At 34.6% G+C, this 18,178-nt stretch overlaps 2 protein-coding genes across 2 annotated transcripts in view; one reads left to right on the top strand and one right to left on the bottom strand.

The window, feature by feature from the left end:
- Positions 1-7,388: 7,388 nt before the first annotated feature.
- LOC131936473 (uncharacterized) lies at positions 7,389-14,663 on the top strand. Its single transcript, XM_059293488.1, has 5 exons — positions 7,389-7,609; positions 11,324-11,358; positions 12,284-12,358; positions 12,694-12,904; positions 13,152-14,663. Exons 1-5 carry the CDS (start codon positions 7,543-7,545, stop codon positions 13,901-13,903), a joined length of 1,140 nt encoding a protein of 379 aa, XP_059149471.1. The 5' UTR covers positions 7,389-7,542; the 3' UTR covers positions 13,904-14,663.
- An 825-nt stretch (positions 14,664-15,488) lies between these two features.
- LOC131936434 (peroxidasin homolog) overlaps positions 15,489-18,178 on the bottom strand; it is a 35,036-nt gene continuing 32,346 nt past the window's right edge. The window contains exons 25-27 of the mRNA XM_059293409.1: positions 17,909-18,109; positions 17,408-17,527; positions 15,489-16,991 (exon numbers count right to left, since the gene is read on the bottom strand). Of these exons, the coding sequence (XP_059149392.1) occupies positions 16,941-16,991; positions 17,408-17,527; positions 17,909-18,109 (372 nt within the window). The 3' untranslated portion in view covers positions 15,489-16,940. The remainder of the gene's footprint in view (positions 16,992-17,407; positions 17,528-17,908; positions 18,110-18,178) is intronic.

Here is an 18,178-nt window from a genome sequence, read left to right as displayed (position 1 = left end):
GCCAACTAAACACTGTTACCACAAGTGCAAACAGGCCGGTATTCACGCACTAAAATATGACACTCTCAGTTCTATTTACGTATTCAGATATTTATTTGTCAAAAGAATTAAAATTATAACTCAGTTTTTTAAATGCCCTTTTATTTAATGGAAACTTCTGAGGCAGTTCAATTCAATAGCGCTTTATTGAGCTTTTAGCGCTTTATTGGGCTTTTGTCAAAAGCTCAACGTGAGAGAATCGATGAATGAATCCTACCATCTGAAGCTTTGATCCGATCTGGCCGGTGTTCATTGGCGATCAGCTCAATATCAACATTGATCTGTAATCAAGAAAGGGGGGGGGGGGGAGGGAGGGAGTTTCAGCAACTGTGTAGGCTACATGTAGACTGCTCTGTTCTAGTCATTGTTTCTTCAACTTAGTTCTAAATTGTAATGTTGGAAGGGCTTTCCTCCAACATACTTAAATATTACGTGTTATACGCCTTGACTCCAATTTTAGCATCCTTTTCTTTCTGGATCTGCTTCAATAGCATTTGTCCACACAAGAACAAATTACAAGGCAACAGTTGTTTGATTATGGTGTTTACTCTATATGATGGGTTGCTTTCCCCAGATTTAGAGCCCTATCTGTCAGGAGGCTCGAACTCGAGACTTTTCAGTTTAGCAGCCTTGAGCTTTACCGACCCCACCGCGTCAGCCGTCAGCCCTACTCATTGCCTAAATCTACGACAGTTTCAGTTCACCACTTGACGACAGTTTCAGTTCACTATACGACAGTTTCAATTCACCACGTGACGACAGTTTAGTTCACCACGTGACAACAGTTTCAGTTCACCACGTGACGACAGTTTCAATTCACCACGTGATGACAGTTTCAGTTCACCATGTACCTTTCATTTTTCAAGTTTTTAGGGGTGATCCATTTAAGATATCCACAATTTTTTTGGATTATGGACCCCCCCCCCCCCCCCTCCCCGTCCACAAAAATCCACTTAATTCCCTTTTAAAAGTGGACGTCATAAATGGATGACCCCTTATTTTATGTCAATCACACCATCGACCTTTACAAGTCTCACGTGATGACTCGATGTTGACCAATGGACAACGATTAAATGTGCCCATGCGCAGACAGAGAATGAGAAAACTTGGACCAGAAGGCAGACTAAAATCGATTTTTATTAGACCTTATCGATAAAAAAAAAAAGTGGCCCCGATTGTTTAGTTGCCTGAAAAGATTATTTTGAAACCAAAATTGGTTTATTTTATCAACGCAGTAGTGTCAAGCAAGTACGGAGTAACGTCCTGATTCTTTAATGTTAGTAATGTTCAAACAGGCAATACGTAGAAGGCCGCTCAGATTACGTCTTTTGTGCCTAATCAGCGAGGGGTCGGTCGAGATGTTAAAAATGTCTAGTCTGTCATGTCTATGTTGGCTTTGGGCGGACCTGCATTTTGGACAACGGGTCGACAACACAATCTCAGAGAGAGAAGAGCAATGTCAAACTAAAGCGGTGTCTGTCTGACGACTCGATTCGACACACATGCCCACAGATCCGTAGAAAAAAGTAAAATCCCTTACGAAAATGTCTACAGCATATAGAAGGGATAGAGTGATCGACATTTTGTCCAGCCGCTTTTACTTTCCAAATGTGTCAAGTACGCGTCAGTGCTGGGTGCACTCAGGGATGTTGTGCGGACTTGGCTTAAGCCCGGGATCCGAACTCGAGACTTTTGCGTTTGCAGTCGAATGCTTTACCACCCAACCACGCCGTAACGAAAATGCCGAGAGATCCGTACGTGTAAAAAAAAATGTCGATAGATCCGTAACACTCAACAAAAATGCCGACAGTTCCGTAACACTCAACAAAAATGCCGACAGATCCGTAACACTCAACAAAAAAGTCGATAGATTTGTAAGATACAAAACCATACTGTGATGACGCAAGATTACGTCAGACATGTTTAGCAGATATAAGTTAGCAGAAACAGACTATAGGCCTTGTTGGTTGGTTAGAGAGGCCAATGGGCGCACAGAACTGACCGGTCACGTGGGAGGGTCAGCTGACCACTGAGGCGTGGGTCAGTAGTAGGGAGATAGGACGGCAGTTGATGATTAGCTAGCGAGAGAGAAGGTGTTAGGAAGCGGTTAGAGACGGTTGTAATTTGCATAGAATGTAGAGAACAGTTAGTGTTAGGATTGGTCATGGGAGTGCGTAGTAGTAGGTAGCATGTGGTATGAACAGTCAGTAGTAGAAATAAATAGTACAGTGTAGATCAGTTAGGTAGAAACTTGAACATATATATCTAGTAACGAGTTATCAATTCTACCTGACTCTTCTAGGCCTGACTTAAGCTCAGTTTTAGTGCCCACTTCGTACAATGGAGGCATTTTTAAGGGTAGTGTGGTTGAAGAAATAGATAAGAGGCAGAAAAACCGCTGGTACCAAATATCCAGCACGAGTCTAAACCCAAACGTTTAAAAAAATTGTTGGAAGGTACTTATCTTTTTACTTTCTCGTATATACGAAGTATAGAGAAAGTCTTGTAATCGTGCAAAAAAAAAAAAATCGAGATTTTTGCAAATCTCGACGTTTTGCATCTCACTGATACGGAAAAACATAATTTTGCAATCTTGTCCGTATGTCTGTGTGTCTGTGTGTGTGTGTGTCTGTGTGTGTCCGTGTGTAAACACGATAACTTGAGTACCGTTACAGCTAGGTTGATGAAATTTCAAATATAAGTATTTTATCAAAATCGTAGATCCGAATCAACTTTTGAGCGATTTCCGATAACCGGAAGTGGTACTTTTCCTACTTTGAATTTTTCAAAAGCCTATAACTTGAGTACTATTTCAGATAGATAAATGAAATTTCAAACGTAAGTAAAAGATCTAATTCTCTACCTTCTATTAAATTTTGAGTCATTTCCGTTGACTGGAAGTAGTACTTTACGCTACTTCCGATTTCTCAAAAAACTAATGTAAATTTTAAAAGTAATAATAATATTGCGCACTATTATGCGCTTTTTTATTTCGCGTTCACTTGGTGTGCAATTAATTTGTCTACGAGATTTTATTCTATTTTTAAAACTTTAAGTATTTAAAATGGATTAAAAATCATGTCTATAGCCCGAGTTCCCATCCCGTTATTTTATATAAGAATATTCGAGAAAGTTTAGGGGAGATCACTCCCGGTTTATTTAATATGTAGACTGTTCCCTTGTGTTGGTAATCCAAACTCGTTCCGGTTGAAGAAACCCTCTGTTGTGTTGAGTTAAGAAAGCTGTACACCAGTACACTCCGTCATGAGTAAACCGATATACTGTCTTTCCTGTCCTCGACCCGCGCTCCGCCAATTGTGAGGGTGGGGATTTTTAAGATGCGAAACGAATGAATCCAATAACACACAGTTCAAGTTCAACTATAATTGTTCTTTATTAAAATGATATATATGTTCAAGTTTCTACCTAACTGATCTACACTGTACTATTTATTTCTACTACTGACTGTTCATACCACATGCTACCTACTACTACGCACTCCCATGACCAATCCTAACACTAACTGTTCTCTACATTCTATGCAAATTACAACCGTCTCTAACCGCTTCCTAACACCTTCTCTCTCGCTAGCTAATCATCAACTGCCGTCCTATCTCCCTACTACTGACCCACGCCTCAGTGGTCAGCTGACCCTCCCACGTGACCGGTCAGTTCTGTGCGCCCATTGGCCTCTCTAACCAACCAACAAGGCCTATAGTCTGTTTCTGCTAACTTATATCTGCTAAACATGTCTGACGTAATCTTGCGTCATCACACATACCGACAGATCTGTAAAAATCTATTATTACCATGGCTGATGCCGAAAGTTGAACGTGTGTTGTTGTTTAGTGAACCCAGTAGCCTGAGTAAAGACACCAAAATGTTTGCATACTCAAAAACTTTTAAAACTTCTACAACACCTAACATGAAGCAAGATCGCTATGAGTGAGGGTCAGTGGCGGATTAAGGGGGGTGCTGAAGGGGCTGCAGCCAGGGGCCCCCGAAGTTTAGGGGGCCCCAAATTTTGATTTCTCAACTAAAGCAAATATTACTTTATCATTATTTTTTTAAAGTATTTTTTTAATGTCAGAAGTATGAGTTAAAATTCCACCAAGTAATTAACAAGCGTCACTTAAATAATAGTTTTATCAGTGAATGTGCCGAGACAAGCGAGATCCATCAGATACTCTCTGATCTTTAATGTTTAATTGTGCCTTATTTAACCAGCAGTCCCTCTACCGATAGAAAACGTTTTGAAAACCATTTAAAAACACATAGTGTCGAGGCTGAGGGAGGGTGGGTGTCGGGGGTATTTGTATGAGGGGTTGTTTGCGTATTGCCATAGCGTATATAGATAAAAATAAAACTAGACTGGTAGAGACTAATACGGACGGTGTAAACTTGACGGTAGACGATTTGTTTCGAGAGTATGTGTTACATGGGTGTTAAATTTGGGGAAAAACGTCCCAGTTGTAGGGAGGGTCTGACATAGCAAAGTGGATAGTTAGACATGGACCGATGTAGAAGTGTTGTTTTTTTTTTTTAAGTATTGACCTTTTGACAGAGTGGCTTAAGATTTAAAAAATGCGAAACATCTCTAGTTCAAGGCACACTCTCACCTGTATTAATTGCACTATAGGAATTGCCAAAACAGGCCAAGAGAGAAGAAGTCTATAAATAAAGACGTTACCGCTGTCCCGCATGGTAATACAAAACCGGATAAGACTCTATTGCATGGCATGGCATCTACCCCCCCCCCCCCCCCACAAACATGTCCCCCAACTGTCTCCCCGCCCCGAAGTTTCACCCATTAAAACATTTGAGTTGTCAATTCCTTGGAATTTAGCCGTAGTCAATGTTTTCGTCTGGATAAGTAAAAAATATTTTTAAGGGGGGAGGCTCCGGTAAAAAAACTTTTTTAATACTCATTAGAAAACAGTTATTTCTTTACAGCTTTATTGAAATACATCCGCATATGCATTTCCACTAAAAAAATTGGTGGAAAAATCTTGGTAACTATGACAACGGCTGCCATCTTGAAAAATTAACCCCCTCAGGTTTTCCACCATTCACAAAATATTATATTTTATGCCCAATAAATAATGAATTCATAATATTCTTCCATATTGTGGGGTACTCAGCTAACAATTTTAAGTGTATATCTTCAAAATAAATTATTATTAATAGATACAAGTGCATTTAGAGCTTTCCAAATGTGCACATTGCTCTTCGAATTAACTGTGTATGATGACGTCTAACTGCAGCGGAGGGCCTAGTTTCCAAAATAAAAAAGATTAAACGCGATCTAAGAAGCACTATGGGACAGAAGAGACTTAGTATGCTCTCACTTATGAGCATAAAAAATGACATTGTAAGCTCACTAGATTATACAGAAATAATAGAAGAGTTTGCTATCAGGAAAGCTCGAAAATGTTCCCTATAAAATTAAAAATATAAAAGTTACTTGGTCTTTAGTTCTGTTAACCTTTAGTTTATTCCATTCGACCTTTATTTCTGGGAAAAAGCCCCTGTTTTGTGATGTCATTATATAAACTATATATATATATATACATATATATATATATATATATATATATATATATATATATATATATATATATATATATATATATATATATATATATATATATATATATATATATATATATATATATATATATATAGTTAAAGGGGGCCCCGGAAAAAGTTTCAGCCAGGGGCCCCGCTGAAGCTTAATCCGCCTCTGGTGAGGGTCACTGTTAGCCCAACAAATATAATCGATACGTTGTTCAATCTGTTGCTATATTTAAACATTGTTTTTGAAAAAAAATCTTTAGGCGTCCTTTTACAGCAGTCTCCAACACACGTGTGTAGTACGCGTAGTGTGTAACGCAACTTTTAAAAAATTAGATCGCAGGCTGAGTGTGTCCTGTATTACAACTCTTTATTTTTCTATGCTGTGATTTCACCTGACACCCAAGATGCAGTGTTGAACAAATATTCCCAATCGATCATTTGGACAAAGCGTGAGACCACGTGACATGCTGCCTGCTGGTCTAAAATTCATAACAACACACGCATGCGTATTGCTAAACTACTAATAATTTAAAAGCTCCCAGCATTCCTCAGCTTAGATGGGCAGCAGATGGTGTTCTTGTAATTGTATGTTGCAAGAAAAAAGTATTGCGACTATAACCCCATATCCCTCTCATAACAAACCAGGGATTGTGGCAACCAAGCTATCATGGATCGTACACATATTATAAAATAACGAGCCGGCCCGCGGCGTATCACACGCTGCTATTTTGTTGTTTTATTTTCTACTTGATTTCAGTAATTCATAATTTGTGAATACGACTGTACCAATGCTGCCACTGAATATATTTGCTTTAAAACACTATCAGTAGCTCGTTAAGGACGATAACCCCGCCCCCCTCCTTTCCCCAACCCTACCCCCCTCGTAAAAGCAGCCTCCTCTTAGTTACCTCCCCTAAGTTTAAAATCGTTTCAAACTAAATTATCTGCCCCTAATAGCCGTCACTAAACCCGGCTCTACAGCTTGGTGTTTTCTATGGTCTCCAAGAAGAGAATTATATATATAGATAAGCGTGGTATTAAAAAAAAAAAACTACCTGCATAATAATTCAGCATAGCGTACGTGGCATTTCTATTTACCAACAACCCTCATTAGACTAAATGTTAGTTTTTAGGACCATCCCTCTTTAACCAAAAAATAATGCTTCAACAATTGCGATTTTCTAAATGAATAATGGATCGAGTGGAACAATGCCTGACATCCCGAATGTCATGAGTTCGAATCCATTTGGATGGATTGCTTCCATTTGTGAGTTATATTTATTCACAAGTTTGATATTTTTTTTATACTGTTGTTCATGAAAAGGTTACTTTCCTTTTTTAATTTAAAAAAAAAAACAAATTCAAATAGTATAGGCGTAATTGTAACTTTTTAATTTCTTCAGGTGTTTCTTTCAGACTTTTTTCCAGGAGGGGTATAAATTTACCGGGGGGGGGAGGGTGTCGAACACTGGTAAATTAGGCTAATATTTTTTCTATATATTTTGTACAGGGGGGGGGGGAGGAGTGGTAAACGTGCTTCGTTTTAATAATAAACTTTTATGTAATAATACTCTTAAAAATGAGAAAATAGATGATGTTCTTTAAATTTATAACAATGAACTAGATCTACTACTTAATTAAGTAAAGAAAGGTTTTTAAAAAATGTTTTACGAATACAGCGTTTCCATGTAGATCTAGTCCATAGTAGGCCTAGTTGGCAACCTTTTAAAATCAGTTATCTGGCCACATTCAGACCGATAGATGAGCAATGACTGACTTTACCTACAGCTGTTAGTTGATAACTTGATCTGATAGATGATTGATTAGATCTTGATCTAGATAGATCTTGTCTAGATCTAAGTAACTTGGAACTATTGTCTGTGTATCAGTTTAAAGTTGGCTGTTTTTTACCCAAAAGTCAAAATAATGGCCAGAAATGAAGAAAAACAGCTGGCTCGCTTAAATCGATTTTATTTGAGCAAACAGAAAGAAGGTAGAATCTAGAAAATCTAGAATCTAGATTATTTTTATATTAAAATTATTATTATTATCTAGATCTAGAATCTAGATCTAATCTCTAGAATCTAGATCTAGATACTGAATAGAAAATGAACTAGAGTTGCTATGACAGTATCTTTTAGATAGGGACTTGGATGAAATTTCAATTTAAAAAAAAAAAATAATGTAGTAGCACCAGTTTATAGAGCTCATTTAGACAAGAACAAAGATACTTTTATTTTAATTTTAGCTCAAACGGTTACGGAGTTATGAATTTTTAACGTATTTAATTTTCGGGTTTTTTTTACTATGGGGTTTTCTCAATTTTTTGCTTCCTTACTTTTTTGGATGCGAACTAAAATCTCTGTAACTTTTTAAATAGCAGGTATTTTTTAATGAAAATTCACTAAGATCAAGCTTATGATATCAGTAAAAGAGTAAGATAAAAATAATTGAAGTGGATGAGAATGATCATAAAAAATAATGTTAACAAAGAGGGTCACCCCCCTAAAATTTTTGAATAAGCGTCTTTGATAGGCAACACACAATCTGTTGCCAAATTTTTATTATATGGAATATCTTACTGAAAATTGGCCTGAATAGTGCCAACACTGTATACATTAACAGAAAGTCAAAATATTTTACTTAGCTTATGTGGTTTTATTACAATGTTGGACAAAATAAAAGTCATTTTTATTCGGCGCATCTACTTTTTTTGCAAGAAAGAAGTACAATGTTGAGCAGATTTTAGATTACTTTGGTTATATGCAAGAAATATTGTAAAAATGAAGGTTATTATATACTTTGATATTACCATTGTTCAAATTTGATTTTAAAAATATTTTATTTAATGAAAAAGGGGTTTAAACTCATATACCCCCCTTAATTTTAAACAATAAATTCTGCTATAGGCAACACATAATCTGTTGCCAAATTTTTATTATATGGAATATCTGAATGAAAATTGGCCTAATTGGTGCCAACATTGTATACATCCACACAAAGTAAAAATATTTCACTTAGCTTATGTGGTTTTGTTACAATGTTGGTCAAATTTAAAAAGTCATTTTTGTTCTGCGCAACTACTTCTTTGCAATAAAGAAGTACAATGCTAAATGGATTTTAGATTACTAAAATTGTATCTTAAGGTTGTCAATATTCATGATATTTCATCCATGTTATGTGTATGTTATCATAGAATTGATATAATTTAATTTACAATTATTGTTGAACAAATAATTTAATAATTGAAATGATTTTTTTATTGGTGGAGTAAAGATCACCATTTAATGTTAAAGGTAAGTTTTATAATTTAGAAACATATGTCATATATTTAAGTGACATCTCATGCTGTGTGGATAACATGTTTAAGTCTATTAGCTTGTGTCACTTTTTTACTTTCAAAAATAACACCATCAATGATTTAAAAATGAAATCTGATGAAACATCTACTGAAGCTGTGTCTCCTCTGGCTGATAGCTTTTAGAACTAATAAAAACCAGCAACATCCATTCTTAAGTGGACTTATTTCTCCTTCATTGAAGTTGCTTATGAGTAGATCCACATCTTTTGATTCTCTATCCCCTTGTGAACTGGTACATTTTATCTAGGGCCAAGACTAGTAAAGCTCCAACTGAAAAATATACAATAGCAAAAATACAGTAGTATAGTGTAGCTTTACACAGAAAATTGTGTAAATGTACATAAAGTAAGTAGTGAAAATGCCTAGAGTTATAATTGAAAAGGGCCTATACAAGTTTAACATAAATAAAGAGGACTTATCTAATAAAAAAGTAAAAACTTGCTCTAAGAAAACAAGTAGAAGGCTGAATAAAAATATACATATTATGGTTCATTTGGAATTAAATATTAACACTTGTAATAGATCTATATTCATTTTATTTTTTAAATATTAGTAGACCTTAAGTCCCAACAAACTCACTGAACTAAGTGTAATAGCCTGCAATAGGTCTATAGTAGATTTATACTAGGCATAGCCATAGGGCCTACTATTAAGCTTTAAAATTAACTTGTTCATTTAAGAAATTTGTATAGAAAAGCACACTACATATAACTAACATTCTTTTGTTTTTAAATATAATTCTTAAGTTAACAATTTAGATCTAGAATCTACTGTTTAAAAAATAAACATCGCGAACTGAGAGAAAAAAAAACGATCTTATTTACAATCCTAAAATTACCCAATTAATGAATCTAATAACAAAATACAAATGAAAAGTCATCAAAAATAACAAGTTTAATAAATAACAAATGTAATTCGATAATTTAAAAAGCTTTTAGAGTCAGATTCATGTGGATGTTGCTGGATTTAGATAATCAAGTAGATTTACATTGTATAGCGTCATTAACAACAACACACCACTTCCGGTTTTAACCTCGATCTTTTCCGGCAATCTTAAGCTGTTGTAAGCCCTATGCTTTCAAAGTTATTTATAAAAAAATACGTCGCTAATGAATAACTAAATGAAATTTGAAACATATATGTAAAAATGGTGTTTACGCTCGGAGATCGCATTTCTAGCCTAAGGCAGTAAATTTTTATGGAACAATAAGTTTTACTTACCCAATTTTTGCCTGAAACACACCATCTTGCACTCGTAGCAGAAAAAAACAAAAATAACACAGCAATCGGTGAAATCCATTTGTCTTTCAGAATAAAGTGACACTTTTCTATTAACAATGGTGATTAATAGTGAATTTTTTTTTTTTTAATTATCACCCACTGCCGCACGGCTAAATTCACTAAGTTACGGTATGGGGAAAAAACTCTCGTTTTTAGAGGGGCAAAATCTACGTCATCCAAGTCCCTACTTTTAGATCTATCATCTATCATACTCAAACTTGACAATGACAAACTACTTGTACTTTGTACTTTTAACTTTTAGGTCTTACTTACTAGATTCTACTTACTTAGGGCTTATAACTTAAGACTACTATAATATAATATAATCTAGATCTATATTAGTATTATTAGCCTAGATCTATATAGTATAATATTTATATTGAAATTAGTATTATTAAGTATTAGTAATAGTAGGGCCTATACTAATAATACTATACAGCCACATATTCACATTGACTATTCTAAACGGCTAGGGCAGACAAAATTACTTAAATGGGCCATGTCTCTCACTCTCTCTCTCAGTTATATGAGACTTTTGTTTACTGTTTAGTTTAGTGTAATATATTGAGATTTGTGAAGTCAAGGGAACTCACTCTTCTTGTATTAGTTATATTTATAATGTTGTTATTGAGTGATGTCCCTTGTATTTATCTATCGTTACTTCCTGTTCCGGTTTCCATCATGTTTAGCTGAGGCCCAATAAACGTTATATACAAAACAGCATGGTTTCCGTCGTTAGTGTTTCCAATCTATTACATTTAGTAAATAAAAATAAGTTTTAGTCAATCTACTAGATCTAATAACTACTCAATAACAGAGGCCCAACTCAGCTATCAAGTTCACAGTTGTAATTCTTCTTTTGAAGAATGGCAGAATCTTATGTTTTGTGTACTAGTATAATTAGATCTAGTATGTAGACTCTGACACATCCTACAAACTCAAGCTCAGGATCGGAACTTGAGGCTTTCAGGTTAGCAGTCAAACACTCTACCGTTTGACCACGCCCTTCCTTATCCTTAACTTACTATTAAGCTAATAATAATGATATTTTAATATTTTTTTCAGAGGAATTTAAAAAGAGACCTCCTAGACCCAAACTTGTGAGTCAAATCATACTTTATAACCATATCAATCATGATTGTTTCAATGGTTTTACTACAATTCATGTTTGTTTCATTTGTCAGTTCGCTTTATTATTATACCATAGTTAACAAATGGTAGTCTTAGGTTCACCCATAACACAGTACAATTGAATAAAAGTAGTTCCAGGCCACAACAGTTCTGTTTAAAAGCTTATTTGTTTAATGCTGCTAGATCATTCATTAGTGGTGGTAATTCCCTGTCAGTGTCAAATAAGTTCATATATTTCTTGACATATGAAGGAGGAGAGTGGTCAACACTATGGCCAGTCACCATTACTTTCCCCCAAAACGAGTCAGGTACCTAGCAGAGCTACTTGGACTCAGGGATATCCTGCAGTCCCGAGTCCAGACCAAGATCCAAACTCCAGACCTTTGTGCTAGGAGCTGAATGCTCTACCATTCAACCATAATGTGCCTTGCCACTCCTATTAGATACAGATGAAATAGCTCATCTGTTTTCTTTACCACAATGACCTTTTAGTCTCAATTTACATTTTTAGAGCTACTGACTTAAAAAACTGACTAGAAACCAAATAAGCAAGACTATGTGGTCATAACAATAAATGTTGTATCTATGTGCTTTATATCTACAAATATATTTGGTTGAGTTCACTTGATATAGTCTAAGTCATACAATTTTAAAGTGAAAGTATAAATGTAACAATTACTTTTATTTTAATAAATGCATATTCAAATTAGTTTATGTATACACAGCAGAGTAGAATGATTTAATAGTTAATTTTTTTTTTAAAAGCAAGTTTGTACCAGATTTTTAGTTAGAAATAGAATTAAGTGAAAAAAACTATTTTCATAATTTAAAACATAATCTCAATTTTATCCCCTCACACAAACAAATAAAATGCAATGTACACTTTATCCAAAGGAATCCTTGAGCACAGTCTATGAGATAAAAAAGTGGCTGCCATCTGTCATGAGAGATATAGAGTTTTATGTTAAGGTAAGACACAATCAGGTCCATGTTAATTCTTCTCACAGCATATATTGTTACTCACAGTTCATAAGTTTATACTAATAGAGCTATAGCACTGTCTTTGTATGGTAACCTAGGTTAATGTTTGTAAATATTAACTAGTGAAACATGTACACAAATATTGGTTATTCGCTAGATAAGCTGTCATTTTATCTAGTATAAGTTTTAATGTTAAGAACTTCTTAGGTAGAAGCAGCAATTTGAATGTAACCATGTGTTCAATTGAAAAATCATTTGTGAATTGAAAAGAAGTAATTTTAGTAAAGAGAAGTTTTTAAATATCTTTCACTTTCTTACTCCAGCAAATGGAAGTAGCTTGCTACCCTGACCGTCAGATCAAAGAATTTGAAACTCGCATTGATCATTTAAGGGGTGAATACAAAGCATTTGTGCGCAAAATCAGGCAACTAGAGCCAGATTTAAGTGCAACGCCCTGGTCTGATCGTCCTTATGCTGCAAAACAGAGAAAAACTGAAGCAAGTTCCACTTATGTGGAAACAGTCAGTGATAACTGTAAGGATATTTGATTTGTTGCTACGAAATGGGATTTACATTATTGATAGAATATGTGCAACTAATTCTTGATAAATTGCTCAGTTACTTTTTTAAGCTAGATGATGACATTCTGATTCATATTTAATTTTTTCTGAATGAAGTCACTTATGATTAGTCATTTATAAGTGTTTTAAATTATGTGTTTGTCTTCAGACACTTCCATCATTATTTCAAATTATATCAACTTTTGTAATTTTCTTTTTAGCTCCACCAGATAAAGCAGATACAACAACTAAGAATGAGAACCTACAGCAGTCATCAACTTCCTTTGTACCTATACCTGTACCTGTCCTGAACAATGATGCCCTCTTGGAGAGATGTTTTGGGTATGGAGTACAGAGGGAGCCAACTCAAACAGAAACAAACCCAGAGATACAAGATAAGCCACTTGACTTCAACAAGAGAAATCTGCCTGGCTACAACAAATTCTGTGGTGGTGTCACACCCTGCCACCAAGATGTGGCAGATGGTGTCAGTGAAACTGTGCCATGCTGTCATGCCACTGTCAAACCCTGCCACCCTGATGTGGCAGATGGTATCAGTGAAACTGTGCCATGCTGTCATGCCACTGTCACACCCTGCCACCATGATGTGGCAGATGGTGTCAGTGAAACTGTGCTATGCTGTCATGCCACTGTCACACCCTGCCGTCATGCCACTGTCACACCCTGCCACCAAGATGTGGCAGATGGTATCAGTGAAACTGTGCCATGCTGTCATGCCACTGTCACACCCTGCCACCAAGATGTGGCAGATGGTATCAGTGAAACTGTGCCATGCTGTCATGCCACTGTCACACCCTGCCACCCTGATGTGGCAGATGGTGTCAGTGAAACTGTGCCATGTTTGACAATGTCAAACCCACACTCTGGTGTTGGCAGTGTTACAACAGTGAGTGCCGAAGGAACATTGAATATACCATATCCTGACTCTTCATCCGAGGATGAAATCACATAACCTCTAGTGCTCCGCATTGTACAAATTATTGGACATCATTGTTTCTCAGGTAGTTCTTTAAAAAAACCCCTCTAAATACAAATAGATTCTATTTAGGAAGTTCTTCAGTAGGCCCTCTATAGAGCAAGATTGTTGAGTAGATCTTCATTGGCCTCAGTAGGCTCTCTGTAGTGCAAAATGGTTGAGTGCAACCACTTCATCTTGCAGACTGGGTACAGACCTTGAGGAGTTTCTAGCCTGTCTGGATAGATAAATACAAAAACAGGCTTTGCAGCCATTACTTTCTCAGACTTTATATAGGCAAACTGTTGTTTTTTCCAGCGTTAATATTATTAAAGCCTGCCATATATTTAGACATATGTTCAATCTTTCCTGTCAACAGATTAGCTGTATAAAAAACAAAACCCACATACTTTACTGAAAGGAAAACTTTTAACTTAGTTTTGATTTTCCTTTCAATGAAACTCATTATTAAAATCGCAGGAGTTTCACCACAAACAATATTACTATATAAATCAGTCAATAATATAATGTAATTTAAAGTTTTAGCTTTTATTATACGAATAAGTCAAAATTTTATTACCTTTTAAAACCAAGATTTGTTTTTTAAAATTTCTTTTAATTATTAAATTTTTAAAATACTAGTTCATATTTTTTTAATACTATTTATATTATAAATTACAATGAATAAGTCATAAGGACAAACTTTGTGGGTGGTAATTATTTACCAGAGCCCATTTTTAGCTATGGACGTTTTTGTGTTTCTATGTCTTAAGTATATTTGGCACAGCAAAATGAAAATTCATGACAAAATAAAGGTTTTTTTGTTTGTTTGCCCATTGCCTGCCCAACAGACTTTACAGGTAGGCCTATATAAGTAAAATGTTTAAACATGAATGTATCAATACTTGAAACAATGTGGAGTCACTAACTGACAGAACATTTTCAAAATCAGATTAACTTCAATAAGGATTATTCACATTACCACAATAACCCAGAGACATTTTGCTAGACACTGGGTGCCAAACAGCTATTGTAACCTTTCTTCTCCCAAGAGGTCATCCACTTATGATGTCCACAAATATTGGAGTTGACACAATTGTGTTTCACTGTTAACTGCACATTGTGCATCAGCTGTAGTGGCAGGTCCTCAAGATTTGTCCAAGTTATAAACAATACAGCACAAGATGATGGCACATGTCCGAACAATGGTTAGAACAAAAGTGTCAGAGAATATTGTTGGTTTACTACCATGCAGGAAGTGAACACTGATGTTACAGAATCTGATATTTAGCATGATGTGAGAGTGTGGTGATAAAAATGTGTTTGATTTCACTTTTCTAAAATACTGTTATTGATTATTATTACTTCTGATTAAAGATATTTATAACGATTGTTAATATTTATCAGGTATCTTTTTTTAAAAATATAGATCTGTATCAACTTTTATATGAATACATTCTTGATCACAAGTAACTAAAACATACTTTTAGCAAGGAGACACACATCACAAGTGACAGATACACAGTTGTATTACATATACAAAAGTCAACTGTATCACATCAAACAATCACAATGAGCTGTATGAGATAGGAACTCAAGTTCCATAGTTTATTTGTTACATTCACATCAGAACCTGTGTACACCTCTAGTGAATACAGCCAAGGGCACACCTAGTACAGTTATACACAGTATTTTAATGGTACACATGAACCTTATGTTTTTTGCATTACTTCTTACATGATAAAGTATTTTTATTAACATTAGTCTGCTTTATCACAAAGCCACACATACATTTGAAATTGTTCTTTCAATTATGAAGATCCAAACTAAAACACATTGTGCTGTGAAAAATGGTCACTCGTGGGTTATTAATGCATATTTCATCTCTCATTGTAAATGTTTAACTGGATATCGCTACAATGGAATAATAAAACTATTTTACATGATGGTCTATGTGCTAGGTAAACAACCAAAAACTCAGACAGGAGCCTATATAATTTTAGATTTTGTTAACTATTATGAACTAAAAATGATTTGGGTGTCATTAAAAAATTAACCTTTTTATAAATTTCTTTGGAGTTGGCTCTGCCTGTTTAGTTCGAGCACTTGATTTCAGGGTTAATTTTTCCTGGTAACTTGTTTCCCCATTTCATATGCTTTGCCACTATAAGAATTGGTCAGTTTCGATACTGTACATTTAAACTGTGTCAGTAAACTTGAGAAATGGGTCATGGCTATGGAATGATAAAACAAAGAGATAAACCAGTATATTAAAAAATAAACAATAGATGTAATGTGAGTATTTGTTGGTAAAGTACATGGGGCAGATAGCAGTTGTGTAGATACAGGATTTTTATACATACAGTGCTAATACATCTGTTGCTCAAAATATTAAACCTTAAAACATGCAATATCACATTAAGATATAGAATTATCAACAAATGTTCAAAATTAAATCCTCTATTTTAGTTCACAAAAAATGTTTAATAAAAAAGTGCTTTAAGTGTAGCACCAACTTAAATACTAATACTGCGTTATAAAATCTTTTTTATGAAAGCTGACATACAAAGGTATTTAATGAATAAAATAACATATTTGACTATATGTATTTTAAAAAGAATTTGGCTTACAAGGCACTTTTAAAGGTTTTTTAATTAATTATAACTAACAAAAAATAATAATGACTCATTTAAAAAGCAAATAAAAATAACAAACAGAATAAAAACAGCTAAAAATCTAAATGGAAGACAATTGAATTAAATCAACAGGTTGGTTTTTATGAACATGTGTTATATATTAATTATGTAAAAAGAATTAATGAAATCCTAAAAAACTTAACCATTAGAAAGATTATGTGAACATAAAGTTTATTGCAACCTTTTTATATGGATAAACAAAAAATAACAAAAATTACACAATATTATACAAGTACTAGAACTGAATTATGCATTGATTAGCAGAAGATCATTTTGTGGTTTTAAATTTTACAATTTGGACAGGGTTAAGGCGGGATTCAAATATTTTTTTGTGATTCTCATATAGGCTGCTCATCACAGTTTTCACTCTTACATTCCACCTGACCTCTCTGAAAAAGAAATAGTTAAAATTAGACAAAATTCCATTGGTCACAGAAGGCTGAAATTTAAATCCTGCTGTGATTGATAAAAATACTGTAATAATTTCATATTTGAAGCATTATTAATTGCCCACAAATTATTATTTCATCTGTCTTTGGGTATCGTGCCCACCCCCACTTTCAATAAATTCTTGCTGATAAAATAGTTTTTAAATCTCTGTATCAGCCATCATGGGAGATAACCCCAATAATTAGACCAGGACTATCAAAATGATCAACAGGATAACTCTTGCAATACTCCATCAGAACTCATTGACAAAAGGGTATCTGTTGATTCATGGGATCACTTAAAATCTGTAGTACCAAAAAAATCCATAGTGCTATTAATGATGTTATCTATATCTAAAGACGAAGACCAAACTTACAATACAAACACACGAAGTGCATTGATCAAGTTGCCATTTTTCTCCATCTCTTTTAATTTTGTTATTTTTGTCTAGACATGTTTTGCGGCTCCTGTGTCTGCCTCGCTCAAGGTGGCGGATCTGTAAGTAGCATTGACAAGAATCATAACTGTGTCTGAGACATGGGTAAAAGATAGTGCTTGAAAGTGTCCAGTCTGTGGAATCTAAGTTCCACAACTCAGGAAACATTTACTAGCAAGGGGAAATAATATTCAAACAAATTTTTACTTGTCTGGGACATGAAGATATGTATTAGAATAAATCCTTTGAGTTAAGTATTCAATGACTTAATTAAATCAATCATAAAAATTAGTCATAATATCTTGTTCATAAATATAACAGAATCTTTTCAACTAATCTAAATATCACATTTTATTATGAAATTGAATTAATGTCCAACATGAAAAACTCGCTGTTTTAAAATTCAGCCAACTGTATTGAATTCAAATTAATTGGACTTGCCTTTTTCTTAAGGTTTGTAATGATTTCTCCCAGCTCCATAATTGTTTCCTCTATACCTTCTATTCTGCTATCAAGTAGATCTACATCTTCCCTCTCAAACGTGTCCACTGGCGCTGGGATTTCTTTCTTTATTTCTTCCTGTTGAACTTCCTCTTGTTCTTTTGTTTCTTCTGCTGCTACAGTGATTGTGTTTAACAGCTCCTGATAGATTCACATTTATAATGAAACAATCAAAATTAAGTTTCAGCTAATGAAACACTCCATAAGTCT

This window comes from Physella acuta, unplaced genomic scaffold, assembly GCF_028476545.2.
Source record: "Physella acuta isolate Inbredline_101_S28 unplaced genomic scaffold, ASM2847654v3 ptg000178l, whole genome shotgun sequence".
Lineage (NCBI taxonomy): Eukaryota > Metazoa > Mollusca > Gastropoda > Physidae > Physella > Physella acuta.
This window is presented reverse-complemented; position numbering and strand designations above follow the sequence as displayed.